Source organism: Cricetulus griseus, chromosome 7 (assembly GCF_003668045.3).
Source record: "Cricetulus griseus strain 17A/GY chromosome 7, alternate assembly CriGri-PICRH-1.0, whole genome shotgun sequence".
Classification (NCBI taxonomy): Eukaryota; Metazoa; Chordata; class Mammalia; order Rodentia; family Cricetidae; genus Cricetulus; species Cricetulus griseus.
Genome location: NC_048600.1, coordinates 35,608,988 through 35,625,539, shown reverse-complemented (window position 1 = coordinate 35,625,539; position 16,552 = coordinate 35,608,988). Strand labels below are relative to the sequence as shown.

The 16,552-nt window shown below is 40.7% G+C and overlaps 1 protein-coding gene across 4 annotated transcripts in view; it reads right to left on the bottom strand.

The window, feature by feature from the left end:
* The window catches only part of Txndc11 (thioredoxin domain containing 11), a 63,543-nt gene that overhangs the window by 24,873 nt on the left and 22,118 nt on the right, over positions 1-16,552 (bottom strand). For all 4 annotated transcript variants that reach the window (XM_027424782.2, XM_027424781.2, XM_027424783.1 and 1 more), the window contains one exon: positions 14,530-14,623. In XM_027424782.2, coding sequence (XP_027280583.1) covers positions 14,530-14,623 — 94 coding nt within the window. The remainder of the gene's footprint in view (positions 1-14,529; positions 14,624-16,552) is intronic.

The following is a 16,552-nucleotide window of genomic DNA, read 5'->3' as shown; positions in this document are numbered from 1 at the left end:
AAGGTGGCCTGAGCAAAGCAGAGCCTAACAATTCCAACATACCGCAATTCTAAAACTTTACTTTTTACATATAAAGACATTATAAAAATCATTCTTCTGGTGAAGCTCCTGGAATGGTGGAATTTTCAAGAAGTATCTCAAGTTTGCAATCTCATGTGAATAATTAACACTTGGATCAACATAAAAAGTTTACAGTCTAAGAATAATGTGAGTGTACCCTGTTAAAGCAAGCACTAGCATGCTCTACAACAGTACTTTTTGTCACTTATAAATGAATTCTTTTCTAAAAGTAATGAATTTTCAATATTTTAATTAAGTACTATAAAAACAAGGCATAATAGGAAGTTTAAGGATCAGTTCATGGTCATCTTCAGCTATGTAGGGAGTTTGAGGTTAACTACACTCCATGAGAGTCTGTCCAAAGGAAAAAAATAAAACAAAACTTTGAATATGTTCAAGAATTTAAAATAAATTGAAACTCATATTCTCTCCTCCCTTACCCCCCCCCCCAAAAAAGCTGGGTATTGTAGTGCATGCTCTTAATCTAGGCAGAGGCAAGCAGGTCTGAGTTTGAGGCAAGCCTGATCCATAGACCTAGTTCCAGGACAGCCAAGGCTACACAGAGAAACCCGTCTCAAAAAACCGAAAAGAAAAAAAAAAAATTCATTTAGTCCATTAGTAGCTTGGTCATTAGCCAGTTTCAGATCTCTAGTAACCACACAGAGGCAAATGGTACCAAAGAGGACTACAAATATGTCAAGCTCCTACAAGAATATCTAGATAAGGAAAAGCTGCATGTGCCAATAGCTAATCAGATACAGGTGACCAGAGCCTGAACTGTGGCCACCTACTCCTGGAGAACACAGGGAGGGACAGACAATTGGCTTGTTTGGTGCTTGTTCTAAGTGCTAAGTCACTGACCCTGTGTCCCTAGAGCTCACGGAGCCACTCAGTGTACCACAGGATATGCTCCATGAACATAGCATGAGGGGAAGCAGCAGAAGGCTTATGCTTGTGCAGTCTGGTAGGCTTTGAGTGGTCAGCCATCTTACTTTGACACCTCAGTCTAAGCTCCTGGCCATTTGTTACAGGGTTGGGGCTCTTTGCCAATAACAGACTACCCCATTTCAATTGCCATGCACCCTAGGGACAGCTTCAGACACTTTTCCTGTTTCTTGTACACATGTTTGTCACCATCCACCATGTAGAGTGCAAGAATGAAAAAGGTGAAATTTCCCGTGGTTTTCATTCAGGTCAATCTGGACTCTCATGCTTGCGTCAAGGATTTTGTTAGGGGCTTTCTGAATGTTCTCACCTCAGCCTGTTTTGTTAAGTACCATTTGCCTTAAAGTCAGTATTAAATATTAAAATTTCAGTTTAATATTAGGGAGAGCACATACCTTCTGAGCCATGAACCACATAAACAAGGCAAAATATTAACCTTTCAAATGTTGAAGAAAGATTAAGAATAGCTACTTTCATTAGAAAACAGACAAGGGTTGGTTATTGTAAAATGTTGAAAGATAGTTCCATGTGCTCTAAGTCAAACATGATATTGTATAGGATATTTTGGCTGAAGTCTCAGAAGTTGTTTACGCTGATTTGCTAGAAGGAGATACTGAATGCCATGCCCGGTTCAAAACTCCTGAGGATGCTCAGGCAGTAATGAGTGCACAGACTGAAATCAGAAAGAAGCACTGTTGGAACCTCGAGGTCCTTTCAGGTGATCATGAGCAGAGGTACTGGCAGAAGATTTTGGTAGATAGACAGGCCAAACTTAATCAACCTCAGGAAAAGAAAAGAGGCACGGAGAAGTTAATCATCAAAGCTGAGAAGATTAGACTGGCCAAGACTCAACAAGCCAGTCAGCACATTCGATTCTCTGAGTATGATTGAGAAGGACAGCAGCTCCCTTTGGATTCCCTTGCTGGAGTATTCCTAGAATGCTAGGACTGTGTGATGGATTGTTCTGCTGAGATCTACATAAAAAAACAAAACAACAAAAAACCCAAAAAACAAAAAACCTTTATTCCTTGATGTGTAAATAAGACTTTTCTAGAGACAAATACATTATGTCACAGGGTTTTTTTTTTTTTAAATAAAGTTCGTGTTGAAATTGTGCAGATCAACTTCAAATGATTTCATAAATAAATATGTCTTGAAAATTAAAAAAAAGAAAAGAAAAGAAAAGAAAACAGACCAGAAGACCAGGTGTGATGTTAATCCCAGCACTAGGGAGGCAGAGGCAGAGGCAGAGTTTGATGCCAACCTACATCCTGTTCCAGGACAGCCAGGGCTACACAGAAAAACCCTATCTTGAACACCAACCCCACCTCAAAAAAAAAAAAAAAAAAAAAAAGCCTGCAGAAAACATCATATCCTTAATTCAACAAGGGTTTTTCACTTAGAGGCATCCTGCAACCGTGCATGCCCAGTGTGGCTATTGTACACATGAAACACCTGCAGTGAGGAATTAAGCCTATTTTAGTCTGATGATCCATGCAGCAGCAAACCAGTCTTAATAATGGCCAGGTATCTGTGAAGGACACAGGACAGGTCCTCCTGAACTTCCCCACCAGTACCCCTCCAACACTGGGGTAATTACCACCAAAGATGTCATATCCTCCCCCACTCCTTCAGAAAGAGATGTCAGACTCTTAACTACAAACTAGCTTATACAATTTAACTGTCTCAGAGGCCTACAGTGTTTGGTATGCTGGGAGTACTGTACCCAAGATCCCCCCAAAACAAACAGGCCAGAACTGAACAAGGCAGAACTCTTAGACCTCCAGGAGACTTCTGTGTGAGCTAATCTCTCTGGGATCTGAACAAAAAAGGAATACTGACTGGGTCAAGAGACATAGCATACAGATACCTAATGATAAGTATGTCATGGTCTACTTCATAACTAAGTATCACCAGATTAAGCTACATGGCATTTAATCAGTATGACTAAGACATAATTTACCTCTAGGGAAATTTCTCTTCTGGGCAAATTTTTCTTTCTTATTTATATTGGGAAACAGTGACATTCCAATAGGCAAACCAGTGTGGCCTGGAAACAACCCTTATTTTATTCTCATTAACTTCTAATTTCTCTCCCCTCCCCACGGGGTTTTTGATGAATTGGGAAAAGGAGATAAGAGGATTATGTTAAAAGAGGGTAACAACTCTTCCAGTGTAGCTGGTGACTCCCTCCCCAGTATACTTATGATGGTGAGCTCAGACTCCAATGATAAACATGTCTATTAAATGAAAGTCCTTCACAGAAGTGGACACACTGCACAAATGCTTATTTCCTATGCATAAACTATTGCCAGTCCTTCCATGTTCCCCTAGAACGTAACTCTGAGGTTTGTATATTTTTCATGGTTCTTCACATAAAACTAAAATAACCGTATATAGGAAGACATCTGACATTTGGGCACCACAGACACGTGCCAGTGCTTGCCAAAATACTGCCCAAGTAAACAGGGAACATCCTTTCTTGGGAGCTGGACAAGAGGGAAGAGCAATACAGTTCCAGATACACTGTTTTAGAAGACCATAAACTACAGAACTAAACAGGCATTGCCACATATCTTCATGGCAGTAAAATATACACCTGCGCAGCAGCAGTCCTGCTCTTTAAATCCCAAAGCACAGTGTTAAATGCGCAAAACTTCCTTGGAGAAGGAAGGGCTTTCCAGGCTGAACATCTGCTTACAAGCCCTCCTCCACCTATTTCAGGATGTACTATGTGCTAGTTGAGTCAGCCGCATGAGGTGTTTCTTTCCCTCAAGACAATCCTCTATAAATGTGAAGACCATTCTTACTTCACAGGCCTATGATTACTGTAGAAGGATCATGGTATTTCTTTTTCTTTTTCTTTTTTTTTTTTTTTTTTTTTTTTTTGGTTTTTCAAGACTGGGTTTCTCTGTGTAACAACAGCCCTGGCTGTCCTGGAACTCACTCTGTAGACCAAGTTGGCCTCGAACTCACAGAGATCCACCTGTCTCTACCTCCGAGTGCTTAAAGGCATGTGCCACCGCCTGACAGATCATGGAATTTTCAAAAGGAAAATTCCATTATTCTTCCAATGAGAAACTGAAGATCACTGAGAAGGGGGTGCCTGGGCCATGAATGTCTGCCACTAGAGTGACTTGTTCTCTGTGCGGAGTTCCTTGTTAGAAAGCTATTACTAAAATCTAAGAGAAAATTAAGATAAAGGGTGTCTATGAATGCAATAGGAGTTCCAAGAAGGGAGCAGGGCTGGAAGGGGTGAGCTCTATCTCAGCTTCTGTATTTACAGTTGTGTTATACCTAATTACCAGATATTTAATGATGTTAGGATTATAAAGGGTCAGTTATTTAAAATGAGATGCACTGGACTACAACCAACCTCGTGTGTCAACAGAACATGTTCCTTCCATGGGCTCTAAAGTATAGGTTCTCACCTGTGGGTCATGGCCCCTGAGGAGCTGGATAACTTTTCACTGGGGTTACCTCAGACTATTGGAAAACATAGATATTTACATTATAATTCATAACAGTAGCAAAATTACAGTTATGAAATAGCAATGGAAGTAATTTTATGGTTGGGGAGTCACCATAACATGAGGAACTGAATTAAAGGGTCACAGCATTAGGAAGGTTGAGAACCACTGTTCTAGAGGGAATCCTTCTAGCTACTGTCAGCTGTCCACACTGCTTGGCTGCAGCCTCTTAACCAGCCTTCAAGCTAGTGATGGCCAGTCAACTCCTTCTCATAACACAACACTGATACTGTTCTGCCTTTCAATCAATATGCAAGAATTCTGATTACATCATCAGAACCCGCTACCCAGACACCAGGATAACATCCCATCTCAAGACCGCCTGATTAGAATGTCATTTCATTGCTCTTGTGAAATGAAATTTCACCATGTGAAATCAACAATCACAGGTTCTGGAGTTTAAAAGTAGACTTTTAGACATTAACCACTATCTCAGAACTTCAGCTTCCCAATTTTTTTTTTTTTTTTGGTTTTTCGAGACAGGGTTTCTCTGTGTAGCTTTGGAGCCTATCCTGGTACTCGCTCTGGAGAGCAAGCTGGCCTAGAACTCACAGAGATCCACATGCCTCTGCCTCCCAAGTGCTGGGATTAAAAGTGTGCGCCACCAACGCCCAGCTCAGCTTCCCAATTTTTTAAGCTGGGTTAAGAACAGTTTATATCTCAAAAGGTGGCAGTAAAGACTGCATCACCCAGGGAAAACCTGGCCCACAAAAATGTTCCAACACCAGCTTACCATATATATTCAGCTCTGTTAACAGGGGCTCATGTACAGACCCAAACTGGAGTGGATCTTACACAAATGTGCAACTGTAAGCCTATGATTTTATTCTGTGAACCCTTAGATTTCTTTCAGATGTTCAATGCTCTTGGTTCTTTGTCTAGGCGTGTATGTATATTTCAACTTCTAAATATTGGAAAGAAAAAACCATACCCCAAAAATAAGAAAAAAATACCACAAAACAACTAGAAAGTGAAAATGGAGTCATTTTCTAAGTACACAAGCTCAAGGAATGGAAAGACCTATACTCAATTTAATTCTGATCCTCCTTGAGCTGAAGTGACAATACCCGAGAGAGTTTGGCTTTCCCCCAGCAGAGTCTCTCACAGTCACCTGGAGGCAGTGCCCTGCTGAGCCTTTTGTCCTGCTGGAAAGCCAAAGCCTACCTGACAAACCTGTGTCCCCTCACTATGGAGACACATACCTATTGTCCACATGAGTTGGTACTGAGTGCAAAAAATATATGGTTCATGAAAGTTCATCTGTAACCCACAGAGAACTATTAAGCCCAAAGTCTCAAGAATCAGACCTAATTACCAAGAAAGGTAATACAACACCCAATTTGGCCTGGCTAGGCAGGCCTTTATATTCTAAAACTTTAAAAAAAAAAAAAAAGAAAAGAAAAGAAAAAGAATGTTGTGGAGAGTAGAGGTTTCCTTACCTGCCTGTGATTATTTGTTTGCTTTGTTTTGTTTTGTTTTGTTTTGTTTTGTTTTGTTTTGTTTTTGAGACAGGGTTTCTCTATGCAACAGCCCTGGTTGTCCTGGAACTTGCTCTGTAGACCAGGCTAGTCTTGAACTCAGAGATCCACCTGCCTCTGCAGGCGTGTGCCATCATTGCCTTCACAACTCTTTTTCGTTGTTTTGTAACAAGGTCCCTTGGCCTAGTGAGGTAGCTCAGATGTGAAGAGCACTTGCTCCTTCTTCCAGGGGGCCAGAGTTCTGTTCCCATCACTCACATAAGTAGCTCACAACCATCTGTAAATCTAGTTCCAAGGGACCCTACACATACTTCTGGCCTCTGTGAGTAGTAGGCACATTTGTATACATAAAATAAAAATAAAAAAATAAAAAACTGTCTCATGTAGTTCAGGCTAGCCTCAAGCTAGCTAAAGATGACTTGAACTCCTGCCTACGCTTCCAAAGTGCTGAGATTACACGAGTGCACCATTACTAAAGGTTTATACAATGCTAAGAATTGAAGCCAAGGCTTTGTGCATGTGAGACAAGCTCTCTGCCAACTGAACTATATCTTAGTCCCCTCTAAAAGCACTCAAGAGAAGCTTTATTTACAAGTAAGCACATGGAAAGGGCTTGTTCCTGTGCAAAAACTCGCTTTTATCAGCAAATCATGGTTCCCCACTTAGTTCTACCAGATGCCACCAGACAGAATAGAGCACCTATACTGCAACCAGAAGATACTCCTCTGTTTCTTACAAAACAACCATTAAAACATTACAGCTGCCCAATCTCTCAGGACTTGGGGAAACTGGAGGAAAAAAAGAACAGTACAGTCATGATCTCTGGGAGATGAATCCCAAGAATCCCTGAGGGGACCAACAACTAAGGTGTCCAGAGTTCCTTATAGAAAATGGCATGGCATTTGCATATTACCTTTGTATCTACTTGTGTGCTTTGAATTCACTCTAGATAATATAGCTCTTATGCTATATTCTTTAAGGAATGTAATTTAAAAATCTGTACATGTGGGGTTGGAGAGATGGCTCAGTGGTTAAGAGCACTTGCTGCTCTTGCACAGGACCAGAGCTCAGTTCCCAGCAACCAAATAGGGTGGGCTCAAACTCCTGGGCTCAGGCAATTTTCCTATCTCAGCTCATGAATAGACAATTTTTAATATTCAACATGATGATCAAACTAATGGCACAAAGCAAGGTAACAGAAAAGAATGGAAATTATTATCATTAATTAATAATTCTGTGTATTTTCAAATGACATTTAGGTACCATGTAAATTTTAATTCAGTTCATCGGGTTTCTTGTTTCAGACAGTGAGAAACCAGGGAGAGAAAAAGTAGGAAGGGACAGAAAAGGGGCTCCAGGAAGCCTGACAAGCTGAGTTCAGATCCCAAGTACCACATAAAAAAGCCAACATGGTCACATGTGTCTGTAATCTCTGGGTAGTAGGTGCAATGGATCCCTAGAGTTCACTAGCCAGCCAGTCTAGCCAACTGGTAAGTACCAGATTCAGAGAGAAACCCTGTCTCAAAAGATAGAGAGCAATTGAGGAAGATATATGACACCAATTACTGGCTTCAACAAGCAGATGCACACCTGTACAAGTACACTCAGGTGGACACACATAAGGGCAGTCAAATGACAGAATTCCTTCTGCAGATGGAGTTTTTCAAAAGCAAACTATGCTTATCTGGGCACTTCCAAGCAGGAGTGTAGTTCCTAACGAACTACAGACTTCAAGGGTACTGTTTATTCACACACAAATTAACCTAGACATATAAAACAGGCACCAGCCCTCCATCTCCAACTTCCAAATTTCCACACAGATAAACTCAATCAAAGAAAAATTAATGATCTTATTCTAGAGTCAGACACCGTCAGCTTCCAGTTCACTGCCTCTCCTCTTCCCCAAGATTGCATCTCTTTTGTCAATCAGATGAAATGAAAAACCAAAATTTGCTGCAAGGGGCAAGGACTTTTGTCTAAGCATTTGTGAGGTTGATGTGGGAGGTTTGCCCTGTATTTTATGCCAATCTGGACTACAGAGTGAGATGATCTAAAAAAACATTTTTATTTTTCTTGAAAGGACTGGAGATATATCGCTTAATAGTAGAGCTCTTGCCTAGCACACAGAAGGTCCTGATTTCCATCACTAGCACTAGAAAAAAAAAAAAAAGACAAAAACCATTACATATCTCTTTTTAAAAAGCTACCACAATCAGGTGGCGCCTCTGCCTCCCAAGTGATAGGATTATAATCATGAACCACCATGGCCAGCTATTAGATTCTTTAAGCAAAAGAACAATAAAGATTACTGACATTAAATGGTTCTAAGAATAAGTCTCTGCTGTCTGGAAGAGTAAAGGACAAGTGCTGTTCCTTTAGGTCCTAGAAGCACACAGGGTGCAAGCCCAAAGTTAAGTACTTAACACCTGGAAATGACTAAGTATTAATGTGAGCCTTCTGAGACCTACACTGAAGAACCAAAAGGAAGCTTTAATTAAATGAATAACCATGCTATGACCAAGAAAGGGAAGATAAACATTATGACCCTATGAGCTGACTTCAAGCCAAATCCCACATTTAATATAATTCCAATGCTAATCTAGCCAAAGGCATGGATGTATTAAAAAAAAAAAAATCCACAAGAACTAGAAAACGTAGATTCCATGCTTTACCAAGTAATAACAGCTTATAAAGCCATAAATTCATCATATTTACTCTGGTCACCGCAGAGTGTAGATGGTATGACTCTGTAATCTGTATTTGGGAAGTAGAGGCAGAGTATTAAGAGCTAGAGGCCAGACTGGTCTACAAAGAAAGTTCTAGGCCTACATGAGATATACAACGTGACTATGTATCAAAAACTGATGGACCAACCAATCAAATCGTAGCACAAAGTAGAAATCTAGACTAAAAGAAAACACCAAAACAGACCCATAAGCACTACAGACTGTAGTCTGTGCTAAAGCAAGTACTACCATGACAGAGAAAAGTTGTAAATGGTACAACTGATTAGCCAATGAAAAGGGAAAATATCAACTGTGCTCCCCATTTAGGCCAAAATAAAACCAAACAGTGAAAAATAAATGTTAAATTTCAAGAAAAATCTAATAGGATTTTCAGAAAGAAATAAATCAAGAAAAAGAGCCAGTTGGGTGTGTTTGTTTGAGACAAGATCTTGCAATACAACCTAAGCTGACTTCGAACATAGGATCTTTCTTTCTGCCTCTGCCTCCCAAATGCTGATATTGTAGGTGTGCAACACTATGCCTGGCTCAGAACTATGTCAAAAATAATGCTAGTGGGGCTAGAGAGATGGCTCGGCGGTTAAAAGCATGTATTATTACTTGTCCAGAGGACTCACTTTAGATGGCTCACAGCTACCTGTAACTCTGTAACTCCAGCTCCATGGGCTCCAACATCCTCTTCTGGACTCTGTTGGCACTGCACACACATGGCACACATATACATGGAGTATTATTTTAAGGTGTGTTAAATTTTTTATGCTGTGGAACATTTGTTTTAATGATGTAAAAATGTGTTGTATTCTTTTATGTTACATTTGTTTAACTCTGTGAAGCTGTGATTCTTTGCCTGTCTAAAACACCTGGTGGTCTAAAAAAGAGCTGAACGGCCAATATCAAAGCAGGAGAAAGGATATGCAAGACTGGCAGGCAGAGAGAATAAATAGGAGAAATCTGGAAGGAGAAAAGGAAGGAGCAAGACAGAACAAGGAGAGGAGGATGTCAGGAGCCAGACACCCAGCCACCCAGCCAGCCAGAGTAAAAGTGAAAGAAAGAAAAAGAAAAAGCCCAGAGGCAAAAGGTACTTGGGATAATTTAAATTAAGAAAAACCAGCAAGAAAGTAACCAAGCTAAGGCGGGGCATTTATAATTAAGAATATACCTCCTTAAGAATAAGCCTCCAGCCAAGCGTTGGTGGCACATGCCTTTAATCCCAGCACTCTGGAGGCAGAGGCAGGAGGATCTCTGTGAGTTTGAGGCCAGCCTGGTCTCCAGAGCGAGTGCCAGGATATACTTCAAAGCTACACAGAGAAACCCTGTCTCAAAAAACAAAACAAAAAACAAAACAAAAAAAAAGAATAAGCCTCCGTATGAGATTAATTTGAGAGCTGGGTGGCAGGCCTCCCAAAAGAACAAAGAACAAAAGAGTAATAAAACAACCAACAACATATACACACACAAATACACACATAAACACCAAATAGATAAGTAACACTAATGCTAGCATTATTTCCTAGCAGTAAGGAGGCTGGGAAAATAACCGGCAGAAAGACAACAAGGGGCTCCTGATGGGGGAAGTGCTTCTGTGTATGTGTTTGTCTTATTGGATGATAAATAAAGTACTGTTTGGCCAATGAGGCAGCAAGTTAGGTGGGACTAGGAGTCAAGGAGGATTCTGGGAAATGTAGTAAAGAAGTGGTGATCCAGGCAGGAAGTGACATAGCAGGGAGACTCATATATAAGCAAGGACAAGAAGGAAGTTGTTACCTTCTCTCTTCCTCCTGGTCTCTGCTCTGGAGTCACCATGTGATCTGCCGGCAAGAGAGGGCACCAGTGGAAGGTGTCCTCAATAAGACAAGTCTTATAAAATATATAGATTTGTGATAATTAAGACTGAGCTAACAGATGAGAAATCCTAGTCATTGGCCAAGCAGCATTTGTACCTAATATAAGTCTCTTTATGTTACTTGGGACCTTAAGGTGGCAGCGGGCGGAACTTGAGCGGCCTGGCAGGAAGCGCCTACTCAGGCAACTTGGTGGAAAGACTTATTGTTACAGACTCCTGGCCGTATCTACTAGCAGGCAAATTACACCAGCTGACAAAGCAGCACCAAAGCTGAGCGAGCCTCAGGAAAACAGAACATGCAACCAAGCAAAAAGAGAAAGTTCAACCAGTAAAGAGGAAGAACAGACCAAATTACAGAGCTAAGACAGTATACAAGTTTCCCCTAATTTCCTTTATCCTAATGTGTAAAGACATCAAACAACAGCTGTTTGGCAGTGATAAAGCTGACCTTGCAATTCCATTCTCACACCCCCAGAGGCAACTGTGAGTGCTCCCCTCAGCAACAAGACAGAACTCAGTATCCTATTTCTAAGACCATTTATTTTATTTTGGTTGCATTTGTTTGTATTTTGAGACAGGGTCTCTCTATGTAGCCCTAGCTGTCCTGAAGCCTGATATATAGTCCAGACATAGCTCAAACTCAGAGATCCTGCTGCCTCTGCCTCCAGGGTGCTAGTTATAGATGAGAACCACCACACCTGACTTCTAAGACAATCATTAAGTCAGCTGATCAGTCCAAGGACTCCCCCAACTCCCACTCCCCACAAAAAGCCACAGAGGACCTGAGAAGACACATGCATTTAGTTGGAGCATCTGCTCCCTACACAACAGTCTAAACACTTCAACTCAACTGATCCAGTTAAATGTTTCCAGGCCTCAATTTGTGTGTACACTCTAAACAGGACAGTAACCTACAATTTACATTTGAAACTATCCCATTAAAAAAGTAAGCACATGCTTATCAGGTGCTTCTGCTATTAACAATAAGGAAAATAACTGTCCTTCCAAGTAAGAAAGAAAAGGGGGAAGAAATCCAGATGCTCAAGGCAAGACTCGTCTTAAGTAATCCTTCAGAATATATATATTGGGGGAAAAATAATTCCAAATGTGTTTTTTTTTTTTTTCTTAAGAAAATGGTTCACTGGACTGGAGAGATGGCTCTGAGGTTAAGAGCACTGATTTCCAGAGGTCCTGAGTTCAATTCCCAGCAACCACATGATGGCTCACAACCATCTACAATGAGATCTGGTGCCCTCTTCTGGCATGCAAGCAAACATGCAGACAGAACACTGTATACATAATAAATAAAATCTTTTTTAAAAAATGGTACATTAAGCTTAAGTGGGAACTTAGTCACAAAAAGCAGGGTGAACGAGGATTAATTGGCATGAATCTCAGCTCCCATGTTTGCATATGCAGCAGGATCCTAAGACCTAGCTAGAATCACAACACTGTAAGGGAACACAGAAAAGATAAATCAGACCACATGTATCAGGAAAAAAATTTTCAAATCACCAAACATACTCATTTCATTGTGAATTCACTTCTGCGTGTTTTGTTTTTGTTTTTGTTTTTTTGTGCTTTTGATATACTGAGAATAGAACCCAGGGTCCCTGTGCAAACTAAGGGAAGACTACCACCAAGCTATACTTTTCTTCCAGGTTTTTATATGCTTTTTATACTGGGGAGTGGGTCCTGCTATGTTTTCCAGGGCTGGCCTCAAATGATCATCCTCCCTCAACTTCCTGAATAGCTAGAACTGTAAGTGCTATCAGCATGACTGACTAGAGTAATTTTTAGCGTTCTCTCTCTCTCTTGAGCATCCCCATGTTATTTATCTATCTCTGCTTTGCCCTCTTCTAGCTTTAAGAAAGGAAGAGGAGGGAAGGAAGGTTGCTGTCTTGTATCTAGAAAGGCTTTTCAATCTGAAAAACTCCAAAGGAAAGAGCAGTTTAAGATGAATGGCTCATTTCACTAATGTGGCATAGTAGCAGCTAATATAAGCAACCAAACAACCTTTCATGATCCCAAAATATAACCTTCAGCTCAAGAATTTGAATGCTGTCTTTGTTTTAGGGGGTCACTGGGTTCCCTTTCATATATAACTTTATTTATGGCTTTCCATGAAGAGCTTTGAATGTGTGTTTCTTAAACTTATTTAAGTCATATTTTGTTTTGAAAGTTCAAACCTGGAGCCAGACCTAGTGCAAAGTTCTGCAATCTCAGCTGTTTAGCAGGCGCAGGCAGGAGAATTGCAAGTTCAAAGTCCTCCTAGACAACTTAGGGAGACTTTGTCTCAAGATGAAAAGAGGGTTGGGAGGTAGCTCATGCAAGAGCATAACGCAGTGGGTCCAATCCCTAGTGCAGGAAAAACTTCCCTAGTGAAGGAAAATTTCTCTAAGCCTTAGTCACTTGAGGCTGTGAAGCTCTGTCTTTCAAGTAGACAGGGGACACTTACGTAACTGTTTTTCTCTCGCATTATCTTCCTGAAAAGAGAATGTGGCATAGCCAATTCTCTATATAAAACTCTAAGACAATGGTCAGTAATATAATTGTTTGATATAATAATGATATGCTGTTATAAGTTTTTAAGCCTGAAGTAAGCCCAGTAAAAAAAAAAAAACAGATGGTTAAACTGGGCAGTGGCAGTACACACTTTAATCCTAACATTCAGGAGGCAGAGGCAGGTGGATCTCTGAATTCGAGGCCAGCCTGGTATATACAGTGAGTTCCAGGATAGCCAGAGCTACATAGTGAGAACCTGTATCAAAAACCAACCAAATAAACAAACAAAACAGATAGTTAATCTATCATGGTAACATGGTATAGCCATTAACGTGATCACTCATTTGGCAAATACCCAGAGCTACATGCTAGCCACTGGAGAAAAACACATGCTCCCTACCCCCAAAAACCTAAGTCTGGGAAAGCTGAAAGACATTAAACAAATTACTTTATAATTACATTCATAAATGCATCCATGCATGTGTTAAGTAGAGAGAAATAACAAAAAACTCAATTTAGATTGGGGAAGGGGCTTATTAGTCACTAAATTGTAAGAATGATATTTGAGCTGGACTATTAAGGATGAATAGGAGTTTGACAGGTAGAGGACTTGGGCACTTTATGTTTTGGACAAAACTATCATTTAAAAAGGTATCATGGGAGGAGGAAGGCAGAGGCTGGAAACAGCTAAGTGTCCACTGTCTAGTCCAGGTGTGGGTAAAGCTCCAGTGGTAACAAAAGAATTGGGACAAGTACATAGATGAATGCAGCCAACAGAACTGACAGACTCAGTCATGACCTTGAGAGAACACAAAACAATATGGAAAGAGGAGGGGGATATGGAATTCATACATACAACGTGAACCTGAGAAGCATGAAACTGACAGTAGGCTCATGATGTACTGTGGCATACCTGCGACCTTGGGAAACCACCCTGTGAAGGAAGGGTCCTTCTAAGTTATGGCTTAGCACAGCCAACTAGTAGATTAGGTAGGCAGTGAGTCAGACCAAAACCTGTCAACTTCACACTAAAGATGACAACGTAACAAAATTTAAAGCACAGAATAAAGTTTTGTCATAAAAAGGTCAAACTTTTTATAATAATATGCTAAATATAATAAAGAATATATTTGATTATTTTATTAACTAATTAATTTTTAGGCAAGGTCTCACTATGTAGACCAGACTGACCTATAACTCACAGAGATTCACTTGCCTCCCAAGTGCTAGGATTAAAGGCATGCACCACCATGCCCAGCAAGAGAATATATTTGGAATAGTACAATGCTTTGTTAATAGAAATTAAACAAGACAATTATTAAAAGTATATTGAGGAAAGGGACCTAGCAAATTAGAAAATATAATCACATATCAAAATAGTACATCTCTGCTACAGTGCCGATGTCTTAACACATCAGTTTTACCTTTCTTTAAAGAGTGCAGTGCTGAGGTGAAGAAGGTCAAGTAGCCAGGGGGCTGAGGTGAACCACTGAACTCAAAGTAGCCGAGTACTCCAGGCTGAAGGAACAAGAGCACAATTAGGTGACAGAGGCATTGTCAGCCCTGTGATTAATAGCTGATAACTTCTGTATATGAAAACATGATCCCAGGCATAGATGGTGAATGTATTGCTGCATTTCATTTTCTAACCCTGACCATCTAAGGAAGGCTGTGGGCTACAGTGAACATCTCCATTTCTTTTAGCAGCACAGAGCCCTGGCACCAAACCTCACCATGCTCAGATTTTCATTCCTTGTAGATCCACCATTCTGGGTAAACTGTTATCAGTAACATCACTGTACTTTTCATGGGTTTCTCTTTCAATCACTTCCTCTCCAAATTCACCTCCCCCTCTGGTAGACATCAGGTTGTATCTGGCTGGCTTTCCCTGTAACCAGGTCTCTTCTTTTTCCCCACACCCAACACCTCCAAGTGACAAGGCCCCTTTCTGGTTAGGTTAGATACAGAGACCCAACTGGGGACCTCTTTCCCCATCATCCTCAAACTCAATGCCTGCTGCTTAATCTACTCCTCTAAGTTTACAGAATGGCCCTTCAATATGCCAAACTAAAATTAACTGCACCCCACAATACATCTGCTCCCATGGCACTCCTGTCTGGATTGGTTCTGTAGCAATCACATCTGTTTAAAAGACCCAGTAGCTGTGATCCTAGAGGAAAGAATGATGGGGTTAGAGCCAGAAGAGCCAAGCTCAAGCCAAAGCTTCAGGAGCTAAGTATATGGCCTTGGGGTCACCTTCATGTGAGCAATGGTTCCAAACTGGCATAAGGGCCAGTTCTTCTCATGGTTAACATAAGGCATTAATCTCACATAGTCAAGCCCCTTTCTAGCTCTAACACCCTCAGCCTCATGATCCTAAGTAGATAACTGAAAAGGCAGATCCTTGGGTCAAAACTGGATTCAAAGAAATTTAAGATAGAAATTTCATATGTTGATAACATCTAAAACCAGTGTTAACCAATCATGATGGCTCAAGCCCATAATTCCAATCTTCAGAAGGCAGAGATGGTAGACCAGCCTGTGCTACACAGGGCTACACAATGAGATCTTGTCACAAAACTAAATAAAAATAAATTTAAGAAACAAAGAAAAGGCCCAGCATAGTAGTACCTATAAATCCTGTACTTGGCAGGTAAAAACAGGAGGATCAAGAGTTCAAAGTTGCTGGGTGGTGGTGGTGTGTGCCTTTAATCCCAGCATTCGGAAAGCAGAGGCAGGCGGATCTCTGTGAGTTCAAGGCTATCCTTGGTCTACAGAGCTAGTTCCAAGACAGCCAGGGCTGTTATACAGAGAAAACCTGTCTCAAATAAACAAAAAAGTGTTCAAAGTTGTTATATACAAGTTTGAGGGCAGCCTGGGCTACATGAAACCCTATTTCAGACAACGAAAGTCCTCCCCGCCACCAAAATTGGTATACTGCACAAAAGAGGACATTTGTGATCTATACTGGAAGATTCCTCTTTTCAATCTAAACTATCTGGTTAACTCCTTAGAGTCAATTAACTCAACCAGTATTCATTCTGAAAAATAGAGACAAAATGTTTAGCCCTAACATCTAGAAAAAATCTAACAAATAGCCAATTTCTTAAACTGAGGAAATAAGAAAGTTGTTTTCTCATGTAATTTGCAGTACTGGGGATGGAACCCAGGGTCTCTTACATGGGTAAGTACACACTGTCCCATGTAACCCCAGCCCCATTACAAAAGCAAACACTGGAAACTTTTGCCCTACTCCTTTAGAACTTCTTAAACAAGCCAGCCAACAGTGGACTTACAACACATGTTCGCTTTCTTCTTGTTCTTGTTCCTCTTTGTTTTTTGTTTTTCAAGACAGGATTTCTCTGTGTAGCTTTGGTGCCTGTCCTGGAACTCACTCAGTAGAACAGGCTGGTGGAACTCACAGAGATCCTCTGCCTCCCGAGTGCC